Source organism: Tyto alba, unplaced genomic scaffold (assembly GCF_018691265.1).
Source record: "Tyto alba isolate M040663 unplaced genomic scaffold, T.alba_DEE_v4.0 Super-Scaffold_13, whole genome shotgun sequence".
NCBI lineage: Eukaryota > Metazoa > Chordata > Aves > Strigiformes > Tytonidae > Tyto > Tyto alba.
In genome coordinates, this window is record NW_024881275.1 from 48,084,886 (window position 1) to 48,107,697 (window position 22,812).

Below are 22,812 nucleotides of genomic sequence, written 5' to 3' on the forward strand. Positions count from 1 at the left end.
AATAGGCTATTGATTCCCCAGTTTCAATTTCTGCACAATTATATTTTTTTTACTTATCCTATTCAACAAGCACACAGAGCATGTAGCAAATATCTCTCAAGTGGATGAGCAGCGAGCTGGCAGGACTAAGGTACAGAGCAGCTTCTTCAGTGCTTCTGTCTGACAGTAACTGAAATACCGCAGGAGGCTTCTGGTCATGGTGAAAATGAACACTGGACAGAAGGTATGTGTGTCCTGGATTTGAGTGAATGGTGGGGTTTTTGGTAGCAAGGGAAGGGGCTACAGTGGTGGCACCCTGTGAGAGGCTTCTCAAAGCTCCCTCAGTTCCAAGTCGGCCCCACCTCTGCACCAAGGCCTGGCCAATCAGCTGAGCCTCTGTGATAACACATTTAAGAAGGGGACCTGGGAGGAGGATTTTTACTTGTGAGGAAGAGTTGTGACATCTATGTAAACACCAAGGTCAGAGGAAAAATGGAGGAGGAAAGGGGTGGGGATGTGTGCTGGAGCAGAGACCCCCCTGTATCCTGTGATAAGACATGAGAACAGCCTCCCCTGCCACCCATGGAGGTCTACAGTGGAACAGATGCTGAGATATGGTCTGTGGTGGGCCCCACGCCAACTCAGGTGACAGCTTCCAAAGGAGGCCAGGGCCCTGTGGGAGGAAGTGGTCCCCACTGTTGTGGTTTGGCACTGGGAGGATTGCAACATGAGGGGGTGTCCCATGCTGGAGCAGCTCAGGAAGGGCTGCATCCTGTGGGAGGGACTCAAGTCGGAGAAAGTTGGTGTCCCACACAGGAGCAGCTAGGGAAATGCTGCAGACCATAGGAGGGACTCAAGTTGGAGAAAAGTTATGGAGGACTCTCTCCTGTGAGAAGCAGACCACACTGAAGCAGCGGGAAGAAGTTCCAGAAGTTTCCTCCACCCAAGATGGAAGAAGCAGCAGCACTGACTGCACCCCCCATTCCCAGATTCCTGTGCTACTGCAGGGAGAAGGTAGAGATATCAGGAGCAAAGCTGAGCCCTGGAAGAAGAGGGGGGTGGGAGAAAGTGTTTTCAAGATGTCATAATACTTCTTACTGTCCTACTCTGTCTGTACATGGTGTTGTTGTTACTGTCTGTAATAAATTTATGTTCTTTTTTTCTTCCCCTGATGACTCTGTCTTTTGCCTGTGACCATAATGAGTCATCCCTCCCCATCCTTATCTTGAATCCTTTTACTTATTTTCTCCTTCTCAGTGCTGGGGGAGAAGAGGGGAGTGAGTGGCTATGTGGTGCTCAGTTGCCCTATCAGCTCACACCATGACAATGTGTCAAGTGACCATGTTTTAAGAATGTCTTGGCACACCAGAAAAATTACGCTCTGCTACATACTGCAGTTCTCACTTACAAAGCCATAAAAGCCATTTTATGGAAAGATAGTGTGACATATTCTTGTTAGTCTGCTACCTTAGTAGGACAACTGTTTGATCCAGATGAATAAGCAAGTAAAGATTTTGCCTACTAAAGCTTTATAAAAGCCATCAACCACCCTCATACATAAATATATGCATATATACACATACAAAAATGACTCTCAAATGCTTAAAACATTATGGTGTAACTGCCCCAAACAGAATTAGCTGCCTGCACTTATGAACGAAATTTGCCAATGAAGACTGCAACACTTAAGAGATTATTATACCAAAAAGGATAAAAATATGTAACACACTACTTTTTAATTACATTCTCGATTCATAAATAATGTACCATAATTTGCTCTCACAAAATTATTTTAAGATTGTGTGCCTAATAGGAGTTCAACAGTTTACTGCCTCAAGAAACTGCATTAAAAATCCCCAAATCCATGAAGCTAAGTGATCAGAGCCACAGGAACTTGCCTGCTAAGCAGCTCCTTCTCACGTCCACCAAAAACACCCTAGGGTCCCTCAGCGTCAGGTTACTCTTTCACAGGGAAAAGTTTCTCAGGGTAGCAAGAGAATAAAAGTTGCTGGTGTTTTATTGCTGAGAAGAACTTTTTGATTCTTCTCAAAACATGGAGGAAGAACTTTCATTTGGAAGTAATTCCATCCACAGAGAACCTCTGCAAAAATTATCTATTCTCCTTGCACTAAAATAAGATTTATTTCTCTTATGTAGCAGTACAGTTCTAGAAGCACGCTGCAACATAAGAGTACCATATATGCAGTCCCATACCATAACTCTGCAGAGCACCCACATTCTCAAGACTAAAGGCTGCCACTCTACATCACAGATTCAAACACTGAATTCCAGCAACAAATTCTGTGCAACCCAGCTTACCTCTCACCTCCCATCCACAGGAAGGGGTGAGACTAGGTTATTAGAGGGTCTGCACAGCCACGGGGTAAAGCAGTGACAAGTGTTCTGCTCCTTTGATAGGCAGCTTTTTTGTGGTGTAGTAGTGGATGACTTCAGGAACACTGTCGAAAGGAGGGCTGTTCTGACCCAGGACGTATTTCTCTTTGGTTTTCATCAGTTTCATGTGCATAAAACCTTGGCTGCTCCTGCAAGGAAAGCAAATCATTAGTTCATGCTTGTGCATAGGGATGAAGGGAGCAGCACCACAACAGTCCCTCCTTTGTGATGTAGGGGAATGTAGGAGAACAAAATGCAAGTAGTTGCTGAGTGATAGGCCAAGACAGCAGCCAGACTCTGACAGTAACTGCTAGCTGCAAACTCCCATGGACAGTCCAAATCAAAGGCAGGCTAAGCTATTATTTTGGTTTTGCCAGCTGTGCTGTCTGGATCCAAGTGCAAGGTTATCTTACATTCAAATTGATCCACAGGTGTGCCAGAGAACAACTACTTTTTTGTGCCTCTACAGTGTTCTGTGAATATTTACTTTTCACTATGGCCAATCATTACTTCTGGACCAAAAGGTATCATTGGCTTTGGCCTGTCAGCGGTCCAAGGCTCTCTTCATAGACACAGAGGTGAGCCATGAGCCTCACTCAGGTGGGGCCAGGCTTGCCCTGTCCTGTCGAGAGACCTCAGGACAGACAACAACCATCCTACCCTGGCAGCAACTGGGCTATGTGCAGAACCTGGTGGCTTCCTCAGATGAGCCCATTCCCAAGATTAATGGCATAAAGACTTTCACCTGCACTGTACTGAGGAAAGGCTGCTATACTGCAGCCTTTCTGCAGGTAGAAGCCAGCCTGTGACTTTCACACCAGAACCATTCAATTCCTAGATGACCTACCTGCACGCACAGTATGCTGAATTCTCATGATTACATGGGGAAAAAACAGTGTCATGGTAACTGCCCTGTCTACTCTTGCAAAAGCAACTCATCCAATATAATGCCACTCTTACAAGTAGCACCCATACTGCCTTATAGCACAGTAGGTGACAGAGCTGACCTCGTCTTCCCAGCAATGACCCTTCAGTGCCTGCTGTCTTTAACATGTCATACAGATTATTTTAAGTGTACAGTTTAGCCAAGACAAAACAAGAGCAAAGGACAGCTCCTACACTTCAAGATGCTAAATGAGGTCTAGAGGGATTTACAGCTTGCCTGATGTCCCACTCCCTTACTTTCTGGCTCCAAACCACTGTTTCTTCCAAGTGTGTCCAGGGAAAAAGATAATAGCATTAAAACTGGAGCCAGTCTATGTCAGCAAGGAAACCCAGTATAAGATGACACAGAAAGCTACAGCAGGAAAACAAATAATGCCAAGTTAAAAGCAGCTTCTCTAAAATCTTCCATTTTCTAGTTAGCAGGTGCAGCATTCCCTCCAGAAGTGCTTGTAGCACAATCCAGCTCCTATCTTTCAGATGTATTCAACAATTCTCTGATAATTGGCCCTTTCTGGTGAGTAGAAACCATGGCAGGCACTGTAATTATAGCTCTACATGCTTAAAATCTTCCTTTAAATATTAATTTTTTAGTGTAAAAAAAAAAATCTCTTTTGAATAATAATTGCTCTCTAAATTATTCCCTTTAAACAAGGGTGGCATCTTTAAATAATTTATTATGAGGACAAATGTATTGTTCCCTTCCTTCAGCCCACTATGCATCTGTTTTGCTATGAAATGCCTTAAAAGTGTGCAGATAAATTAATGGAATCATAGGTGCATACTAATTTCAGGAGTATAGCAAGAACTGGAGAACAATGTGCCAAGTGCACTTTAATCTAGAAAGGGCAAGGACACATGCCTTTTTTAAAACAGGAAGAAAATGCATATAATGTAAATGAACTGCTAAAAGCCATGGCAGACAGCTATTGTTTCCTGTAGTGATTTAACCCCAGCCAGCAACTAAGTACCACACAGCTGCTCACTCACTTCTCCCCTCTCATAGTGGGATGAGGAAGAGAATAAAACAAACAAACAAAAAAAGTAAAAGTTGTAGATTGAGATGAGAACAGTCTAATAACAACAAATAAAATAATAACAACAATAATAATAAAATATAATAATAATTGTAGTGAAAAATAATATAATAAAAGAGAGGGAGAGAAATAAAACCCAAGAAAAGACAAGTGATGCACAATGCAATGGCTCACCACCCACTGACCAATGCCCAAGCAGAGATCCACTCCCCCAGCCAACTCCCTCCAATTTATATATTGAGCATGATGTTCTATGATATGGAATATCCTTTTGTCTAGTTCAGGTCAGCTGTCCTGTCCATGTTCCCTCCCAGATTCTTGTACATCTGCTTGCTGTCAGACCAGGGAAAACTGAAAAATCTTTAACTTAGGGTAAGTGCTACTTAACAACAACTAAAACATCTGTGTGTTATCAACATCATTCTCATCCCAAATCCAAAACACAGCACCATACCAGCTACTAGGAAGAAAATTAACCCTATGTCAGCCAAATCCAGGACAATTCCCTAAGAAGGACCTATGTTAGATATGTACATTTGAGTAGTACATAGTCATTAAGCTTACAATATATCATGTCTGTGACTAACAGAATTTCACAAACGAACAAAAAGCATCTCTATATCATGACAGGTCAGACTTTTGGGAGGCCACACTGTTTGTGAAGGTGAGTAAAAAAGAGTGTGACCTAGAAGTTATGGATAGCAGCCTAGTGGAATTCAGCCAAGGCAAATAGAAAGCTTCTGCCCTTGAGATGGCATAAACCTAGACAGCAGTGCAAGCCGGGGCATGATTGGCCAGAAAAGGAACTATGATGAACAGGACACAGAACATGATTCAACAGTCTGCCCATGAGGCAGCCTGGGCTGCGTAGCAAAAGCATAGCTAACTGCTGGAATAAAGTGAATACTTCCTCTACAGATCACTAGTGACTCTGCATCTGTATCTGTATCTGTAACTGGTGAGGGCCTCCCCATAAATAAGAGAAGCCAACACGGAAGTAAGTCCAGAGCAGGGCCACTAAACATGGTCTGGGCGTGGGAGCACATGATATACAATGATTGAGAGAAACATTCAGTCTGGAGAAGAAAAGGTGAGATGGAGGGTGTCAGGTTGCAGTCATTCATTGCCTAAATGGGAGAATTACAGAGAAGATGTAAGTCAACAAGCACTGATACAGGGCCTAGATAGGAACAGGGGATGTAAGGGTTAATGTGGGAATAGCAAGAAGGGGATGAGGAGGGAAATAGTCGAGATAAGAGTTTGCCTAGCTTGTATGAGGTGTTTGTGTTGCTCGACCACTATCTCCTGTTTAAGTAAAAAGCCTCCTCCACCCCTGAGTAAGTGAAGATGTTTGTGTTGCTCGACCACTATCTCCTGTTTAAGTAAAAAGCCTCCTCCACACCTGAGTAAGTGAAGATTACCCCACAACCGGCACAAACCTGCTCTGCGGGTCCAGGGGGTGACAGAGACTGCGCAGGAATTCGGGGTGAAAAGTTCAGCACTGAGGAAGAGGAGATACTTCCTCCCACGACCACGGCCCAGTCCTTCACGACCCCTGCCCAGGACCAAAGGAACTCACTGCGCAGACTCAACTGGGAGGAGATCATGGAAATGCTAATTTTAATACGAAGCGGGGATAGGTGATGCATATGTATAGGCGTATTGCGAAATATTATGAATATGTAATCATTTGCTCTATAAATCTAAGGCAATGGTGCCACATGGGAGCACACACATTAGGAGGAGTGATCCCCTGTGTGCCCAGCGCTGAATAAACATACCGACTTTACAATCTACCAGATTGTGGAATCTGTTTTCCGCACGTCAGCACAAGCTTCAACAAAGAGAGTTCCCACTGGACAAAGGGAAAAGCTTCTTCCTCATGAGAGTGGTACAGCCCTGGAACCAGGCTCAAGACAGGTCAGGAGGTCTCCATCCTCACAAGTTTTCCAAATTTGCCTGTACAAAGCACTCAGCAATCTGATGAGTGTGTCCCACTTGGAGCAGATGGTTGGACTAGACATCTTCAGAGGTCCATTTCCAACTAGATCTCTCTAGGAGTCTATGAATGATCTTTACCTTTTGTGTATTTTCAGAAACCACTAAGTAGAGCAACAACTGAAACATTGGTAAAAATTTACTATTAAAAAAAAAATCAAACAATAATCAAAGAAACCTGTGAAATTAAATTTCAGGACTTGTAAGTAAAACTTTCCCGAAATTGAAAATGTGGGGTTTGTGCAATTATTCCACAATTACTTGCACAATAAAATCTACTTCTATTTCAAGTGAGGCACAGAACACCATTAGGAGGAAGACCTGCAAAGGTGACAAGTTTTGACACCTGAGAGGTTCAAGAAAGTGAGAACTCAATCCAGTGTGATGGCAGACACTAGAAGGTGCACTCTGCATGCCAGATTGCTCACCTCCTGCTGTTTGGATTTTCCCTTTGCCAACCAGCCAGCAGGTATGACATTACCTTGCAACTGTCTGTAGAGAAATCTTGCAGTTAATGGATACAATGGGACTGTAGACAAGCTATTGTTCTGCACACAGGTCTGTCCTAGTTTGACACAAATGCTGAGAAGCCAGCTATCCTGAAGTGGGCAGAAGAGCAACTACTGTCTCCTGGAAGCAGGGAACATGGTACTTTCCTGCACACTTGTGCATTTTAGAATAATAAAACGTTTTTTAAATTAAATTTATTTTATTTTATTTATTTATTTATTTATTTATTTTATTTTATTTTATTTTATTTTATTTTATTTTATTTTATTTTATTTTATTTTATTTTATTTTATTTTATTTTATTTTATTGGTACCATCTGCAAATTGTCATTTCTTTGCTGGGAAAGCAAAATCTGATTGCCTGGGGAAAGGAAACACTCAAGCATAATGGGCTTGCCAGACAAATATGGTGGAGAGAATCTCCATCAATAAATTCTGTTCTGTTCTGTTCTATTCAATGCATTGCTTCAGTTATTTTTGGACCAGTGTTCTGGCTTAGCAGTCAGAGCTTCAGACCGTTTGCTTACAAACAAGGGAATATTTCTGCTGCTGATTTTTCCTTCACTGCAAAGCAGTTGAAATATGGGATGAACTAATAGTTCTGTGATCATACTATTTCACCAGACCACTGTCTAAGGCTCATAGTGATGCTGCACAAGACAGCTCCAGCAGCCTTCCTTCTCAAAATTTCTCTTCCTTTGATAAAACATGCTTGAAGAGCAAGCTGCTGTCACAGAGAACTCCCCAGCAGGTAACACACCTCATTAATGTATGCAGTCTCTAATGTAATTCATACCAATCCTTGATATCACTCATTATCATAACAAAAAGAAATTTTTGATCAGGAAGACTATGAAATATTGCTAATAAAATTGACCCTAGTAGTAAAATCACTCACTCTTAAAAAGCAAGACATTTAATAATACATTGCATAATTTTGCAGCTGCTGGTGCATATTGCTGGAAGCTAGCATGCACCCCTTACTTTTCCTGGTACTTGCTCAATGAATTTTTCATGAAGAATATAGGGCAACTCTTATACTAAACCAATTCCTTTCATGATAGATGACTTAAAAACACATGCATACAAAACTGATATGGCTGGAAGTAGAAGGGCCATCCTCACCTTCCACAGAGGGTAGTATGCAATCCACATACAGTTTGCATTTCAAGGGCTAAAACTTCATCACTGTTTCCTAAGATTTCTATCTTACTTCATGGCAATGGGATGTCACCCCACATCCCTTCTTTTCAGGCAGCTTGCTTTACAATTTTTAAGGGGCGTAGTTCTGCAGTGTCAAGCAATCAGAAATGTATGATATTTAACTGAAATAATGCTGACTCTCACATGCTGGTGAAGGTCCCCAAGAAGCACAAACACACATTAAAGACAGTGGTGAATGTGAATGCCTGGAATATGTGTGCAACATTTAGACAGGAATAGATGCTACAACTTTTGTCCAAGAATGATCTTAGAGACACAGAGCTACAAAAGTACCAGAGCTTACATTGACTCACAGAGCTACAAAAGTACCAGAGCTTACATTGCCCCACAGAGCAGTTCCACATCCCACTGACCTACAGATCAGATACTTTCCCATTTCTATGACAGTAGAATCATTTTAGCCTAAACAACAATAATAACAAAGAAAACATGGGGTCATTGATCAAGCAATGCAACCACAGATAACAAAAGTAATTAATTAGATTTCAGCATCAGTGCAATCAGATATCAGAACTCTTGCTTTAATGAACCAAAATGGAAAAAGGTAGTGCTCCTATATATTGAAACACAAGTGCCTTTGGCTCCTGTAGTACTCAGGTAGGCTTGGAACTGTGTTTTAGCAAAGTCAGTTTCAGCTGTCTAATTTTGTCCAATTGTAGCCAGCATTTCATCAGTCTCTTGACAACCTATTTCCACAGGGTGATTTAAAAAAACAAAAAACCAAAAAACCAAACTGAAATTAAATCCCTATCCTTCTATTCTTTAATGTGATTGATTTATGCAGATATACAACATAAACTATTTTATTATTTGTCCCAGAATGTGCCAACAATTTTTGCATATTTTGCAGTGAGAGCACTAGTAGTACAGTGCCAGAAACCTAATACACTTGTACTAGCTAAACCCATGTAAAAAAAAGTAAAAAAAACTACAGCCAGGATACTCAGCCTAATGGGAGGATGCAAGCTACAGACAGATGAGTACTTTTCAGAACACATTAATTAACAAGTGAAAGGTGACTGTGGTCATTTGAAAGTATTTCATTAAGGCTTCTGCAGCCAGTCATAATTTTTAACTGATGTGTCTAAACAAGTGAAGCAATCTCTCCACAAATTTATTACACTTAAAGAAAGTAACAGCAAGACATTACACTTGATTAGATAAACAAGAACAAATTCAATAATCACTTTAGGACTCTAGTTCAATACACTGTCAGTGCAAGCCTGGATGGCTCATCATGGGAACTGACTCATAGCTTAATCTTCAGCACTGCTTTCCTACTTTCAAAGTACAGTCAGAGCAGAGACCCATACACATTGCCTTGGGGCTCTGTTGCTGCCTGAATTGCCATTTCAGCATAGCTGAATTGGGAAACAGGCCTTCAGGGGGCACCCAGAAGCAGCTCTAGTGTTCCTGAAGAAAATATCCAACCAAGCTGGACTCTAGGAGATGCAAATCTAGTATATACCCTAGTTCTTCTGTTGTAACATCAACACCTTCAGTTTGGCTGGTGCATGTTTGCCTTATAACAACAGGTTTACTGTGCCCAGCTGTTGGGTAGTACTCCCTTCTAGCTCAAGACAACTTCACCTGCTTTCAGAAGTTTGACAACATTTTTTTGGGGGTGTTGGTTTTCAGACAACCAACATACATACAGGCCTTAAGGTTTCAGTGTGCCATGAGACCACAAAGCTGATAGAAGACTTGGTGCTCTAGCCTGGAAATTCCCCTACCTAATGAGTCAGGTGAATGTTCTTAGGAATAACATAGGAAGAAAAGCAGAAAGTCACAAGGAGATTTTGTAGCCCATACAAATGTTTCTCATGAAGCACAAGGACTGCTAATCACTGGCACTATTGTGTCATCCTGATACCATGTAGGCCTTGCTAAGGACCATACAATTGAAGAGGAGCTGAGAGACTGGTAGAAGGTAAATGTCCTGCCCCAGAAGGTGTCAGAGGCTGGATGATTACCCACAAAGCATGAAGTTAGCAAAAAAATCAGTAGTAACAGGGGAAACTTGCTGTGATAAGTACCTATTATGTCCGTGGACCTGTTGGCAAATGGGTGAAACAAACAAAAAATTGTTTAGGGTAGCATAAGAAGTTAAACAATCAGTCAAACATTTGCAACATGTTGTCCATTGCACAGAAGTCCTTGAGCTAGGCAAGTGTGATAAATATCTCCTGGGGAATGCATAAATGGAGGGACTCCATGCATAAATTGGGAGACTTCTAATCAGAAGCCCTTGTCCTTGAAGATTAAGGCCCTCTGAAAAATAACAAACTAGCTGAAGCTAGACAGGAGATAAGAAAGTGCAGACATAAACCAAAGAAAAGCCAGTTCTAAAGTGTAGATAAAGTTTGAGAAGGGCTCTTCTCCAAGGACCATGAAGAGACAGCTAGAGACCACCAGCAACCCCCATGTAAGCCCCTAGACTTAAACTGCACGTGTAATAATTATGTATGTAACGAGTTCTAGAAAATTTGATGAATATGTATGTAACAGAGTGATACAAGCTTTAGCTATTGTAACCTATGGTGGACACATTAGGTGGACTGATTCTCTCATGTCCCTGGCCAAATAAAGTAATGCCTGCTCATTAATTCTAAACCCAGTGTTAATGAGTTTTCACTCCCTATTTCGGTGAGAGACCTAGCAGGAAATCAAGTTGAGTTTCACTGATCCATTCTGGGAGACAGAGCAATAGCTATAGCTAGCAATAAAGGTCCCAGTCCCTCCTGCAAACCATACCAACATGGGGCTGGCAATCAGGACACCCCTTAATTTTCAGTGTAAGGAAAATGCACTAACAAGAAGAGAGAATAAATAGTAAGGTGTGGAGAGTAACGTGTTATCTGGCAAGCAGCTTATGCAGAAAAAAATCAAATAGAAGTTACTCTAATTCTACCAGAAGCATGGACCTTCACAGTTTTGGGGTAACAGCAACAGTATACCTGTAATCAGAAAGCCTCTAAAAAACAGATATTAAACACCTGGCAGCCACTCCCATGGGATAAAACAACTAGAATAGAATCACAAAATGTGGGGTTTGAGGCCATTGGCTATATTCCCTAAAACTTCTTATCATCAGCTTCAATTTGCACAGCAATTAATTTGATGAAAACAAGGCAGGGAACAGTTAAAACTACAGTCAGCTTCAAAGCCAGTAGTTGCATATTAGCATATGCCTGCACTCTCTGACATTCATTTCACAGAGTGCTTCCTGAGATGTCATTCCATGGAAACACAGGCCATACAGTGTGTGTTAAGAAGGGATACTATACAGACTGTATCAAAGCAGGATGTAGGATAAGGGCCTAGGGCAAGTTTCAGAAGAAGTGAGAAGAGGTGTCCAACCAGCATGGACATTTAGGAATTACTCAGAGAAGAGCTGCTCATTTTTTCCACTATAGCATCTACCAACTCCAGAGCTAGGATTCAAGAACCATATCCTACTGAAGTTATTGTAGGTTAAACAACTGACAAAGTTGCAAATTTATAAAAAGAGTAAATTACATGTGGCTGATCAGACTTAATTTTGTGTTATAGCTTTATTAACAAGTATTCCCCATAAGTACCATATGTCTTTATAGCATGCTACCAGATGCTCCACAGCCAGTGCTTTTCATTTCACATACCATAGATACACCAGTAAAATCAAACAGAAGTTTGGTGCTGAAAAGTTCTGGTCTGAACATCATTTGACTATGCATGTTCAACAGCAACCTTCAAAAGCCTCCATAGGTATCTCACACCTACAGAAGACCTCAAGTACACCCAAGCCTGCCTGTTAATGCAAAAGTAAGCAAAGCCTGTTTTTATAGTCTGGTGATGCTTGTTCTGATGCTAGCCCCCTGCTGCAAGGGAAGCACTGGATTGATATGGCAACACATGGTCAGGTTCTGTTGTAGGCCAAGTGCATTATTACAAAGAATCTCTTATTCAGTTGGCATTATGAAAACCACTGCAATGAGGTATCTACACCAGCAGCCCAAAGCTTGCAGCTGCTTTATGATTTTTTTAAAAAGTGAAATCCAGTTACATATCCTATTCATACCCTAGTGATGATAATTGAAATTAACTGTCTGCCAGTGACATCAGCCAGCAACTTACACTGGAATGTTTCAAAAGCTCTTCTCCATAAACGGAAGTAATTTTATTTCCATCAGTGGGATCACCACCATGAACTAGGTTATACAAATCCTCAGTATAATCTGAGGAGGGAATGGCTGGTTGCCATTGTGTCTATGGTTAACTGTCAACTACCCCATGCACACCTTGTTTGAGCATTTCTATCATAGAATGCTTTGATGCAACCATGCATCCAATTTTTTATCTACCAAACAGTTCCTCCATCAAATCTATATCTCTCCAATTTAGAGAGAAGGATGTTGTGGGGGACTGTGTCAAAGGCCTTGCAGAAGTCCAGATAGATTACATCAGTTGCTATTCCCTTGTCCACTGATGTATCCACTCCATCATAGAAGGCCACTAGGTTGGTCAGACAAGAATTGACCTTGATGAAGCCATGCTGGCTGCCTTGAATTACCTTCCTGTTCTCCACGTGCCTTAGCATAGCTCCTAGGAGAATCTGTTCCATGATATTCCCAGGCACAGAGGTGAAGATGACAGGTTGGTCGTTCCCAGGGTCCCCCTTTCTACTCTTTTTAAAAATAGGTGTAATGCTTCCCTTTTTCCAGTCACCGGGGGCTTCATCTGACTGCCATTACTTTTGAAATATTGCGGACAGTGGCTTTACAACTACATCAGCCAATTCCCTCAGGACTCTGGGATGCATCTCCTCAGGTCCCATAGACGTATATGTTTAGGTTTCTTGGTGGTCACAAACCTGATCTTCTCCTACAGTGGGAAGGACTTTACTCCCCTAGTCCCTGCCTTGAGGTCCATCAACTTGAGAGGTGTAAGAAGAGAGATTGATGGTGAAAACTGAGGCAAAAAAAGTTGTTGAGTACCTCAGTCTTCTCCTTGTCCATTGGTACCAGTTTTCCTGTCATGTTTGTCAAGGGGGATACACTTTGTTTAGCCTTCCTTTACTGGCTGACATAGCTATAGAAGCACTTCTTATTCTCTACATCCCTTGCCAAGTTCAGCTCCAGTCACATCTTGGCTTTTCTAACTCCATCCCTACACAATTGGGCAACATCCCTATTCTCTTCCCAGCATAGTTGCCCCTGCTTCCACTGCCTGCACATTTCCTTCTTGCACTTTTGTTTGACTAGCAGGTCTCAACTCATCCATGCCAGTCTCTTGCCTTCCTTTCCTGATTTCTTACACCTGGGGATTGAGAGCTCTTGCGCTCTATCCAAAGCATCTTTAAAGACCTGCCATCTTTGTTCTGCTCCCTTATCCCTGAGGGCAGTTTCCCAGGAGGTCCTACTCACTGAATAGCTGAAAGTTTGCTTTCTTAAAATTCAGGGTCCTGACCCTCAGAACTACAAACTCCACCAGTTCATGACCATTGCAGCCCAGACTGCTTCCAATCTTGACATTTCTGATTAGCTCACTTGTGCTGACACAATCAGGTCCAGTATTGCATTCCCTCTGGTAAGGCTGTCTATTACCTGGCTTAAGTTATCCCTGATGCACTTCAGGAGTTTCCTGGATTGCCTACAGCTTGCCATGCTACTTTTCCAGCAGATGGAGTGGTTGAAGTCCCCCAGCAGGATGACAGCCTGCAAGTACGATGCCTCCTGTAGCTGGAGTAAGAAGGCTTTGTCAATAGGCTCCCCTTGACTGGGTGGCCTGTAGTAAACACTATTCACAAGATTCCCTTTGTTGCTTTGGTCTCCAATTCTTACCCCCCAGCAGGATGACAGCCTGCAAGTACGATGCCTCCTGTAGCTGGAGTAAGAAGGCTTTGTCAATAGGCTCCCCTTGACTGGGTGGCCTGTAGTAAACACTATTCACAAGATTCCCTTTGTTGCTTTGGTCTCCAATTCTTACCCATAAGCTTTCAACCTACTTGTGGCTATTCTTCAGAGACAGCTCTTCACAATCTATACATTTCCTGATGTAGAGCACAAAACCCCTTTGCCTCTCCTTCCTCTCCTATCCCTTCTGAACAGCCTGTAGCCATTGATAGCTGCATTTTAGTCATGGGATTTGTTCTACCAAGTTTCAGGAATGGCAACTAAGTTGTAGCTTTCTAGCAGCACAGTGGCTTCCAACTCCTCCTGTTTGTTGCCCATGCCATGTGTGTTAGTGTAGAAGCACTTCACCTGGGCTGTCCACCATGTAACCTTCTTAGAGGAACACACTTTCGTTCCTTTGAGGTATTTTATGGGTGTTTCCCTGTTGGTTCCTATTACCTCAGGAGCCCCTGGCTCATCTCTGTAAGACTTTCAAGTGTGCTCCAGTGTAGACAGCATGTCTCAGAGCAACAGGCTCACTAGCATCCTGTCCCTCTAACCCTGGCCTGTTGCTTCACAGCTTGTCACAGGCAAGCCTGATGTTCCACTCCCCCTTCAAGTCTAGTTTAAAGCTCTGCCAATGAGCCCCACTAGTTTATGAGCAAAGACCTACTTCCCCCTTTGAGAAAGGTGAATCCCATCCAACACCAGCAGTCCTACTGCTGTGTAGATATTGCCACTATCAAAAAAACCCAACATTTTGGCAGTGACACCAGATACAGAGTTATGTAATAATAGACTGGGTCCATCTGTTTCTTCTAACATTGCTGCTTGCAACTGGAAGCATAGAAGAAAAAATAACCTGTGCTCCAGATTCCCTTATCAACCATCCCAAGGCCTTGAAGTGTCTTTTGATTGCCCCTGGATTATGTGTTGTGGCTTCATTGCTGCCCACATGGAAGAGAAATAATGTACCAGACTAGGACGTTTCCTAGTGATGTCCTTAACCTGTGCCCCAGGGAAGCAGCAAACTTTCCTAAGAGATGGGTCTGTACAGCATATTGGATCCTCTGTTCCCCTCAGAAAGGAGTGACCTACAGCTGTAACCCATCTTTTCTTCCTTGTTGAGGTGGTCATGATACAGGGGATAGGCCTTTCTGACCTCGGCAACACCTTTTGTGTAGATGGACCATCATCATATCAGTAATTGACTGACCTTCTACATCTAGAGCCTCATACCTGTTGTACAGAGGCACTTGGGAAGACAAGGTAGACAAGCAGGGGGCTTCCCTGCCATCTTGAGCATGGACTTGCTTCCAGACACTCCTTTCCTTTAAGCTACTGCCTTCTGCCAGGCAGTGGGAAGATACAGGATCCCCTTGATTTTTTTTTTTTTTTTTTCTGATTGCTGTTCCTGCTTCTGTCTCAGGGAGGGCAGAGGTTCAGTCGGCCTATCTTTTTCTCAAACTTCCTGATGCTCTTTAACCTTTCTACTTCCTCTTGCAGCTCTGCCATCAGACTGAGCACATGATCCACTTGGTCACACTTCACACAGCTGTTGTCACTACTGCAATCTATTGCCAGTGAAAGGTTCTGCATGTCCTGCATTAACATTTCAATAAAAGATGAAGGAAGCAGGAGGCCCTGTGAGTCAAGTCATAATGAGGATGTAAGATTGCACAGAAATGAGATGAATGAAGGGATTTCTGACTAACCTCAAGGTAAGCATGCATAGGTACAAAATAACCTCATCACAGACTGATTAGATGCCTCTAGGCAAGGGAATCAGGAAACAAAATAGTAATCCTGCTTGGCACTTTGAAGGTCTAGCTTCCCACAGCTAAAAGTAGTCATGAACCAGGCTGCTTGTGAGGAAATATTTCAATGAGACATCACAAGTGAAACCTGAGAATTGTTCAATAACTTAAATCTTTGAGCTTAAGGAACGAGATCTCCTCAATCACCAAAACTCTTCAAAATCTTACTTCAAGTAGGAAACCATCTTCATTAAGAAGAGGATTAGAAAACAATGATGAATTATAAATTCAATGTCCTAAACAGGCAGAGAAGGGGAAGAGAGCCTTATGGAAGTTAGTAAAAATGAGATGCAAACAAGAGCATCAAACATAACTTTGTCAGTACTTTGCAGACGATAATGGTCTGTGAGATAGTAAGTAAATAGAAGCAGGTCTCTAGCAAGGGGAGCAGGATTGCATGATAACTTAAGTGTGGTTAAATGACACGATCCTTTATTCAGCCAGCTACTTTGAGAGAAAACGCTGATTGCATTTGCAGGATGTCAGGGGAGGTCCTGGAAAAAAAGAAAACTGATCACCAGGCAATTCTAACTGAAATACCATGGGCTTAAGAGGATTATGTGAGCTTTGGAGGGGCCATAGGAGAATGATCATCATCACAGGAAGCTGATACACAGAATTAATTGACTGAATCAGGAGGTCAGAGTCAGTACTAGTTTTGACAAATGTATGGCAGAAGATCTGAAGAGTAGTGAATCTTATGCTCCAGAAAACACAAATTGGTGGAGGTCATAGAACAAGTTGTGGGGAGACTTAAAGTAAGTAGCACTGGGAAATCTGGTTTAGAAAACTTCAGAGTATGAGATGCAAAGGGGCCACAACATGCAAAGGACGTTAAGGGCCTGAATCAGGTGTCCAAAATTGCAAAAGAAAAATTTAACTATCACCTTTTCCTCTTGAGGTTGTGCTCTGACTGAATAACAAAAATCAATATGCTGATGTAAGAATTAAGTGAAATACTTAAAAAAAAATGTTGTACCCAAGACTTACAAGAATTTAAGGGAAAATGTAAGCTTACATATATCTGAGGCATGTGCCATTAATGCTTCATTGTTTGAAAATACCTAGATGACTACTATATCAGAGAATACAGAGATCAGATAACAAGAGGGACAACAGGAGCTGAACTGCATTTCTAAAACAGAGGTATTCCTGTTCAAGGCACACTTCTGTATTACAGAGAGGTGCCAACAATAATAGCAAAGGAATAGATATTTTAAAAAATAGTCCTACAAAAATATTTTTCATAAACCCTAGAATAGAATCTTAAAACTAGGTTAACAGATACACTTCTACTCAACCCAAAGTGAGGATACAAAACCAATCTGAAATTTACTGTTTAGACCATTAGACCAAACCAGGGTACAGTAGATGTGGCCTTTTATTTCTAGTTAACCTAGAATGTAAAAAGGATCAGGTTTGCTGTCTATGACAGTGTTACCTTGTTACCATCAAGTATCACCATCATCCCAGCAGTAAAATATGTCTCCAAACAGACCTATGAATAACCCATGCAAAAGTCAAACTTGCAGGAGTAATGCTAGTAAAAAAGGCAAGCAGGGCTGTCCCAGGCCTACTTGGAAGGGTAGGTTCCACATCAGACCCTATCCTGTAAGAAGCAATGGAAGGAAACAATTCTCTTTGCATTTTTACAGCGCATACCGAGGTCAAGGGGCTTCTTGTTCTCCTGTATGAAAAACCTGGTGGGTTTAACTAGATGACCTTTGAAGTTCCCTTTCAACATAAACCATTCTATGATTGAGTTCTATGAAATGTTAAATCCAACATCTGTGATGTACCCTGATCAGCCTAGGGCAGGTGTGGCAAGTTCAAAGCATCACTAAGACTGGAACAGTGCTCATTTCTTAAATCTGTAGATCTTTCATCCTTGATCCTGTGCTTTTTATTTTCAAGACTTGTAGCAGTAGTATACAGCTCCATCACAGTAAATCACATGAAGCCTTCCATCCATCTATGAAGGAAAAGGAATAAAAATCCCAAACAATACAGTTGCTTATTCAGCTTGAAGCAGAAGCAGCAGGAGAATTTCAAATCAGAACAAGGAAAAAAAAAAAAAAAAAAAGCTTATTTAGCTAAATGGGCACCAAATGAAGCATAAAAATCTCACAAGGTCCCCAATTTGCAAGGTCCTAATTCAGTGACTGTCACTATACATTATGTAGACTGACAGCCTCAAACTCTCTGGGTACCCTCCTGAGCTGAACCACTGCATCAACAGGCTGAATCATTTTCTCTTCTTGCACCAGAGAAGTCATGGCTTATCAATTAAATTTATTGTATTTTACTGACAAGTACTTACTTCAATGAAAGGGAATAGTCATGCTTGTTTGTTTGACTATTTCTTACAAGGTAGCTACACTCTTTACATAAACGCAACAGGTTTTCTGCATCTGTCCGACTGATTGCTCCATGATACCATCTAGGAAAAAGCAGAGATATTAATACACACACATAGTCTAACTCATACTTCTTTCACTGCTTTGTTTCTTTAAAGTATGAATAATGGTTAATATCACATGGATATCTTTAAGGTCTAATATATGGATAAAAGGCACATTGCTTGCATTATCTGATGTTAACTTTATAACTTGTGGAAGCCTGTAGCTCCTGGCAGCTGAAGGAAAAAACCTAGAAGATCAAGAGAGCATGCAACAGGATTGGTATACAAATTTATGTAAGAAATTCCCACTAAGTGCAACACTTTATCATTTCTGTGTTGCAAGCAGTAAAACCACAATGTACACATTTACTTTGTTTTACCCCTGTGATATACTAATATTTCAACTCACACATGAAAAAACAAAAAGAAAACAAACAAAATCAAACAAAAACAAAATCACATCTGAAGAACATAAACAGTTAATAGTGGAAAAGCTTTGCTAAAATAAATATTTGAAAAGAAGAAAAGTGATAAAGTGTGAAGATCTATAACAAAGATACTTGTTTCTAAACACAGCTCTGACAGCTGCTGAAGGTGGTGCTCTTTAGGGGTCAGTATTGGAACAAGTGCTGTTTAACACCTTTGTTGGACACAGGGACAATGCATTGAGTGCACCCTCAGCCAGTTTGCTGACAAAACCAAGCTGCATGGTGTGGTCAACACCCTGGAGGGAAGGGATGCCATTAAGAGGGACCTTGACAAGCTTAAGAGGTGGTCTCATGCAAGACTCGTGAAGACCAGCAACAACAAGGCCAAGTGCAAGGTCCTGCACAAGGGTCAAGGAAATCCCATGCACAATTGATTGAGAGCGGTCACATGGAGAAGGACTTGGAGATATTAGTGGATGGAAAACTGATTATGAGCCACCAATGTGTACTTGCAGCCCAGAAAGCCAGCCATATCCTGGGCAGATCAAAAGAAGTATGGATACCAGGTCAAGGTAGGTGACTCTCTCCCTCCACTCTACTCCTGTGAGACCCCATCTGGAGTACTCTGTTCAGTTCTGGGGCCCTGAACATAAGAAGAGGGCCCTGTACGAATGGGTCCAGAGAAGGGCCATGAAGATGATCAGGGGGCTGGCTGAAAGTGTTGGGGTTTTTCAGCCTAGAGAAGAGAAGGTTCCAGGGAGATCTGATAGCCACCTTCTAGTACATGAAGGGGGCCTACAGGAAAGATGAGGAGGGACTCTTTATCAGTGAAGGCAGAATTAGGATGAGGGGTAAGAGTTTTAAACAGAAAGAGGGTCATTGAAATTAGATATAAGGAAGAAATTCTTTACTCTGAGGGTGGTGAGACTCTGGAAGAGGTTGACCAGAGAAATTGTGGCTGCCCCTTTCCTAGAAGTGTTCAAGGCCAGGTTGGATGGGGCTCTGAGCAACCTGACCTAGTGGAAGGTGTCCCTGCCCATGGCAGGGGGATTGAAATTAGATGATTTTTGAGGTCCTTTGCAGTCCAAAACATTCTACGATTCTGTGAAGTCAGTGCGCTTTAAGTAAATCTCTGACTGATCTGTGGAGTGGGTGTGATAAATTCAGGGAAGAAAGGAAATGTGGAGAGGAGAGTTGGGTCCTTCACTAAATTGGTCACTGCAGACAAAGAACCTTCTCAGTACATGCTGCTCTGTATCAGCTAATAAAATCTCACAGTCTAGTAGTAAACTCTTTGATCCTTCTCCCAGGTTTCCCAAACAATGTAATAGCTCTTCACTGTGCAATCACATCTCTAAGGAAGATCTCTCCCTTCCTGCAGTTGCCAGATGCACTTTGAAGCATGATGTGACACTACTATGCCTGCCTAAGCAGGACAATGCACACATAAGAAGTGGTCTCTGGCTGTTATTACAAGGAACTGTCTCTGGTCTTGTGCAAAAAGATTTGTTCCATTTTTTCTTATTTTATTTCTCTGCTGAACTTACTCTAAGGAAGATGTTCTGTTTCTGAATTGCTTGGAGCAAAACAGGAAGTCACCAGATCTTGTATATAAGGCTGGGAGGGATTAATTTTCAATAAGACAATGGAAACAGCAGAACACACTTTCTTCTTTTCACTGTTATTGAGGAAATGGAACAAATTCATTTAGTTCCCCTGGGTCGATGAGTTCCTAAGTTGATAGTTACACACTCCTTAATCACATGTAAGTAAAAGTATTTTCTTGATATATTATCACACATTAGTATTTTTGCCTGTTTGGGAAAATTCCTGACTACCTACCTACTTGTCAACTTGCATGCTTACTTTCCTCCAGATCTTGTGCTCCCTTCCGCAAAAATAGACTCAATTTTTGTAGAGAAAAATTAAATGGTTTGTCAGGTACTGTGGAGAGGTCACACACTACTAAAACTTGAGCAATTTGAATAATTATGAATAATCTAAGGTACAATAAACCTAAACTCTTCTATTTTCTGACATATTATTGTTAACTGTGCATTCATTTCAGCTTTGATCCTGTATAATGAAGATACTTTAATAATTAAAGGAAGCAAAACTAGCTCTGCATTTTTCAGTTGTTATTATCAATCGCAATTACATATAATTACAGATACACCAAAAAAAAAAAAAAAAAAGAAAACTACACAACAATATATTTATAAGTCTAAAGTTAATCAGCAGATGCTCAACTTCCTACAGTATTTAATTGCATTTTGGGGGGATATGGTGGGCTGAGCTACCCAAATCTGAGGACTAAATTTTATTGTCAAATTTATATAGCCTTTGAGCCATTTATCTAACAGTATCAGTGAGTGATTTCACAACAGTGAAATTCCTCTGTTGAAGGTAAGTATACAATCTGTCAATGAGCAGATGGTTCATAGGCTGAAGTTGATTAGATGGAGTAAGACACCATGCAGATGATATTCTCTGTTTCAAGCTTAAGTTTCCAAATATTGAACATAAAAATAGAATGTCAAAGGAAAAGGAATTTCTGGAACTACCTTTTCTTGGACACAATTGACAGAGGGTATTCTCTCCCACTGAGGATGTGAAGTGCAAAAAGATTGCTAATACTCTCAGTACTGCTACCATTAAGGAACAAAGTATTCTCACAAAGAGCACACTTGCATCTCCTGTGAAAAATCTGTGAAAATAAGTTCTGTATCTAACTTGGAATGACAGTGCATTCAGGGATTCAAGACAGCTTCCTCACTTTACTGTGTGAATCCACTGGCTTTTTGGTGGTCACAAATATAACCTGTGTAAATTTCTCCACAGAAGATTTTTCTTGCTTTGTACCACAGGGGATTCTGGCTCCTTCTATAAGGCTGCACCTTTGGTATAACACAGGACAGTGGGCCATTCCATCACACAAATCAGTCTGTCCAAATGGATCAAGAAAGGGTAACATCAAGGCAGGACAGATGTCACCCTTGTGGATACTAGACATATACTCTGGGAAATTCTCCCAGAACTTGAGTTGGGAGCGAACAAAACTGTCTCTAAATACCACCCCCAAGTCTGACACCACCAGAGTAGAACTAACAGTCTCTTTTCTGAAAGCTTTGTAAGTTGTCTTATCAATCTTTCACTGGAGCAATATTATAGTGTCCTGGGTTGAGTGAGTGGTGGAGTTTTTTGGGGGCAGGGGAGGGGGATATAGGGGCGGCCCCCTGTGAGAAGCTTCTTGAAGCTCCCCCAGCTCCAAGTGAGCTCCACTTCTGTTTGGAAAATCGAGCCAATCAGCTGCGCCTCTGCGATAACATATTTAAGAAGGGACGTGGTGACGAGCAGTCGGACTTGTGAGGAGGAGTTGCTGCAGCTGCCTGAACACCAAAGTCAGTGGAGGAACGGAGGAAGAAAGAAGGGGGGAGGTGTGCCGGAGCAGAGACCCCCCTGTATCCTGTGGTGAGACAGCAAGGCGGCCCCCCCCACCACCCATGGAGATCTACCGTGGAGCAGACATTGATTTATGGCCTGTGGCTTCTGCTTGGTTGATCAAGGTTCTGTGCCCAAAGAAGGCCGGAGTCTCGTGGGAAAAGGTAGTCCCAATGCTGTAGTTCAGCGCTGGGAGGATTGCAGCATGCGGGGGTGTCCCACGCCGGAGAAGATTGGGAAGGGCTGCAGCCGTGGGAGGGAATCCAGTCGGAGAAAGTTAGTGACCCATGACGGAGCAGTGTGGGGAACGCTGCGGCCCATGGGAGGAACTCATGTTGGAGAAAGTTTGTAGAGGACTGTCTCCTGTGAGAGGGGGGACCACGATGGAGCAGGAGGAACAAGTTCCGGACACTCCCCTCACCAAAGATAAGGAAGTGGCGGCACTGACTGCACCCCACATTCCCTGCCCCTGTGCCACTGGGGGAGGAGGTAGAGATACAGGGAGCAGAACTGAGCCCGGGAAGAAGGGAGGGGTGGGGGGAAGGTGTTCTCAAGATGTGGCAATGCTTCTCACTGTCTTACTCTGTTCTGTGCTGTTAGTGTCTGTAATAAATGTATGTTCTTTTTTCCTTCCCCTAACGAGTATGCCTTTTGCTTGTGATCATAAAGGGGAATTTTTTCCCCATCCCAGTCCTATCTTGAACCCCAAGCCTGGCTCTCTGTCCCTTCTCATTGCCGGAGGAGACGGGAGAGAGAGCTGCTGCGTTG

At 42.1% G+C, this 22,812-nt stretch overlaps 1 protein-coding gene across 1 annotated transcript in view; it reads right to left on the bottom strand.

Annotated features, from left to right (window-relative positions):
• Window positions 1–1,094: 1,094 nt before the first annotated feature.
• SHB (SH2 domain containing adaptor protein B) overlaps window positions 1,095–22,812 on the bottom strand; it is a 99,027-nt gene continuing 77,309 nt past the window's right edge. Inside the window, 2 exon segments of the mRNA XM_032993835.2 lie at window positions 1,095–2,522; window positions 18,095–18,214. Of these exon segments, the coding sequence (XP_032849726.2) occupies window positions 2,339–2,522; window positions 18,095–18,214 (304 nt within the window). The 3' untranslated portion in view covers window positions 1,095–2,338.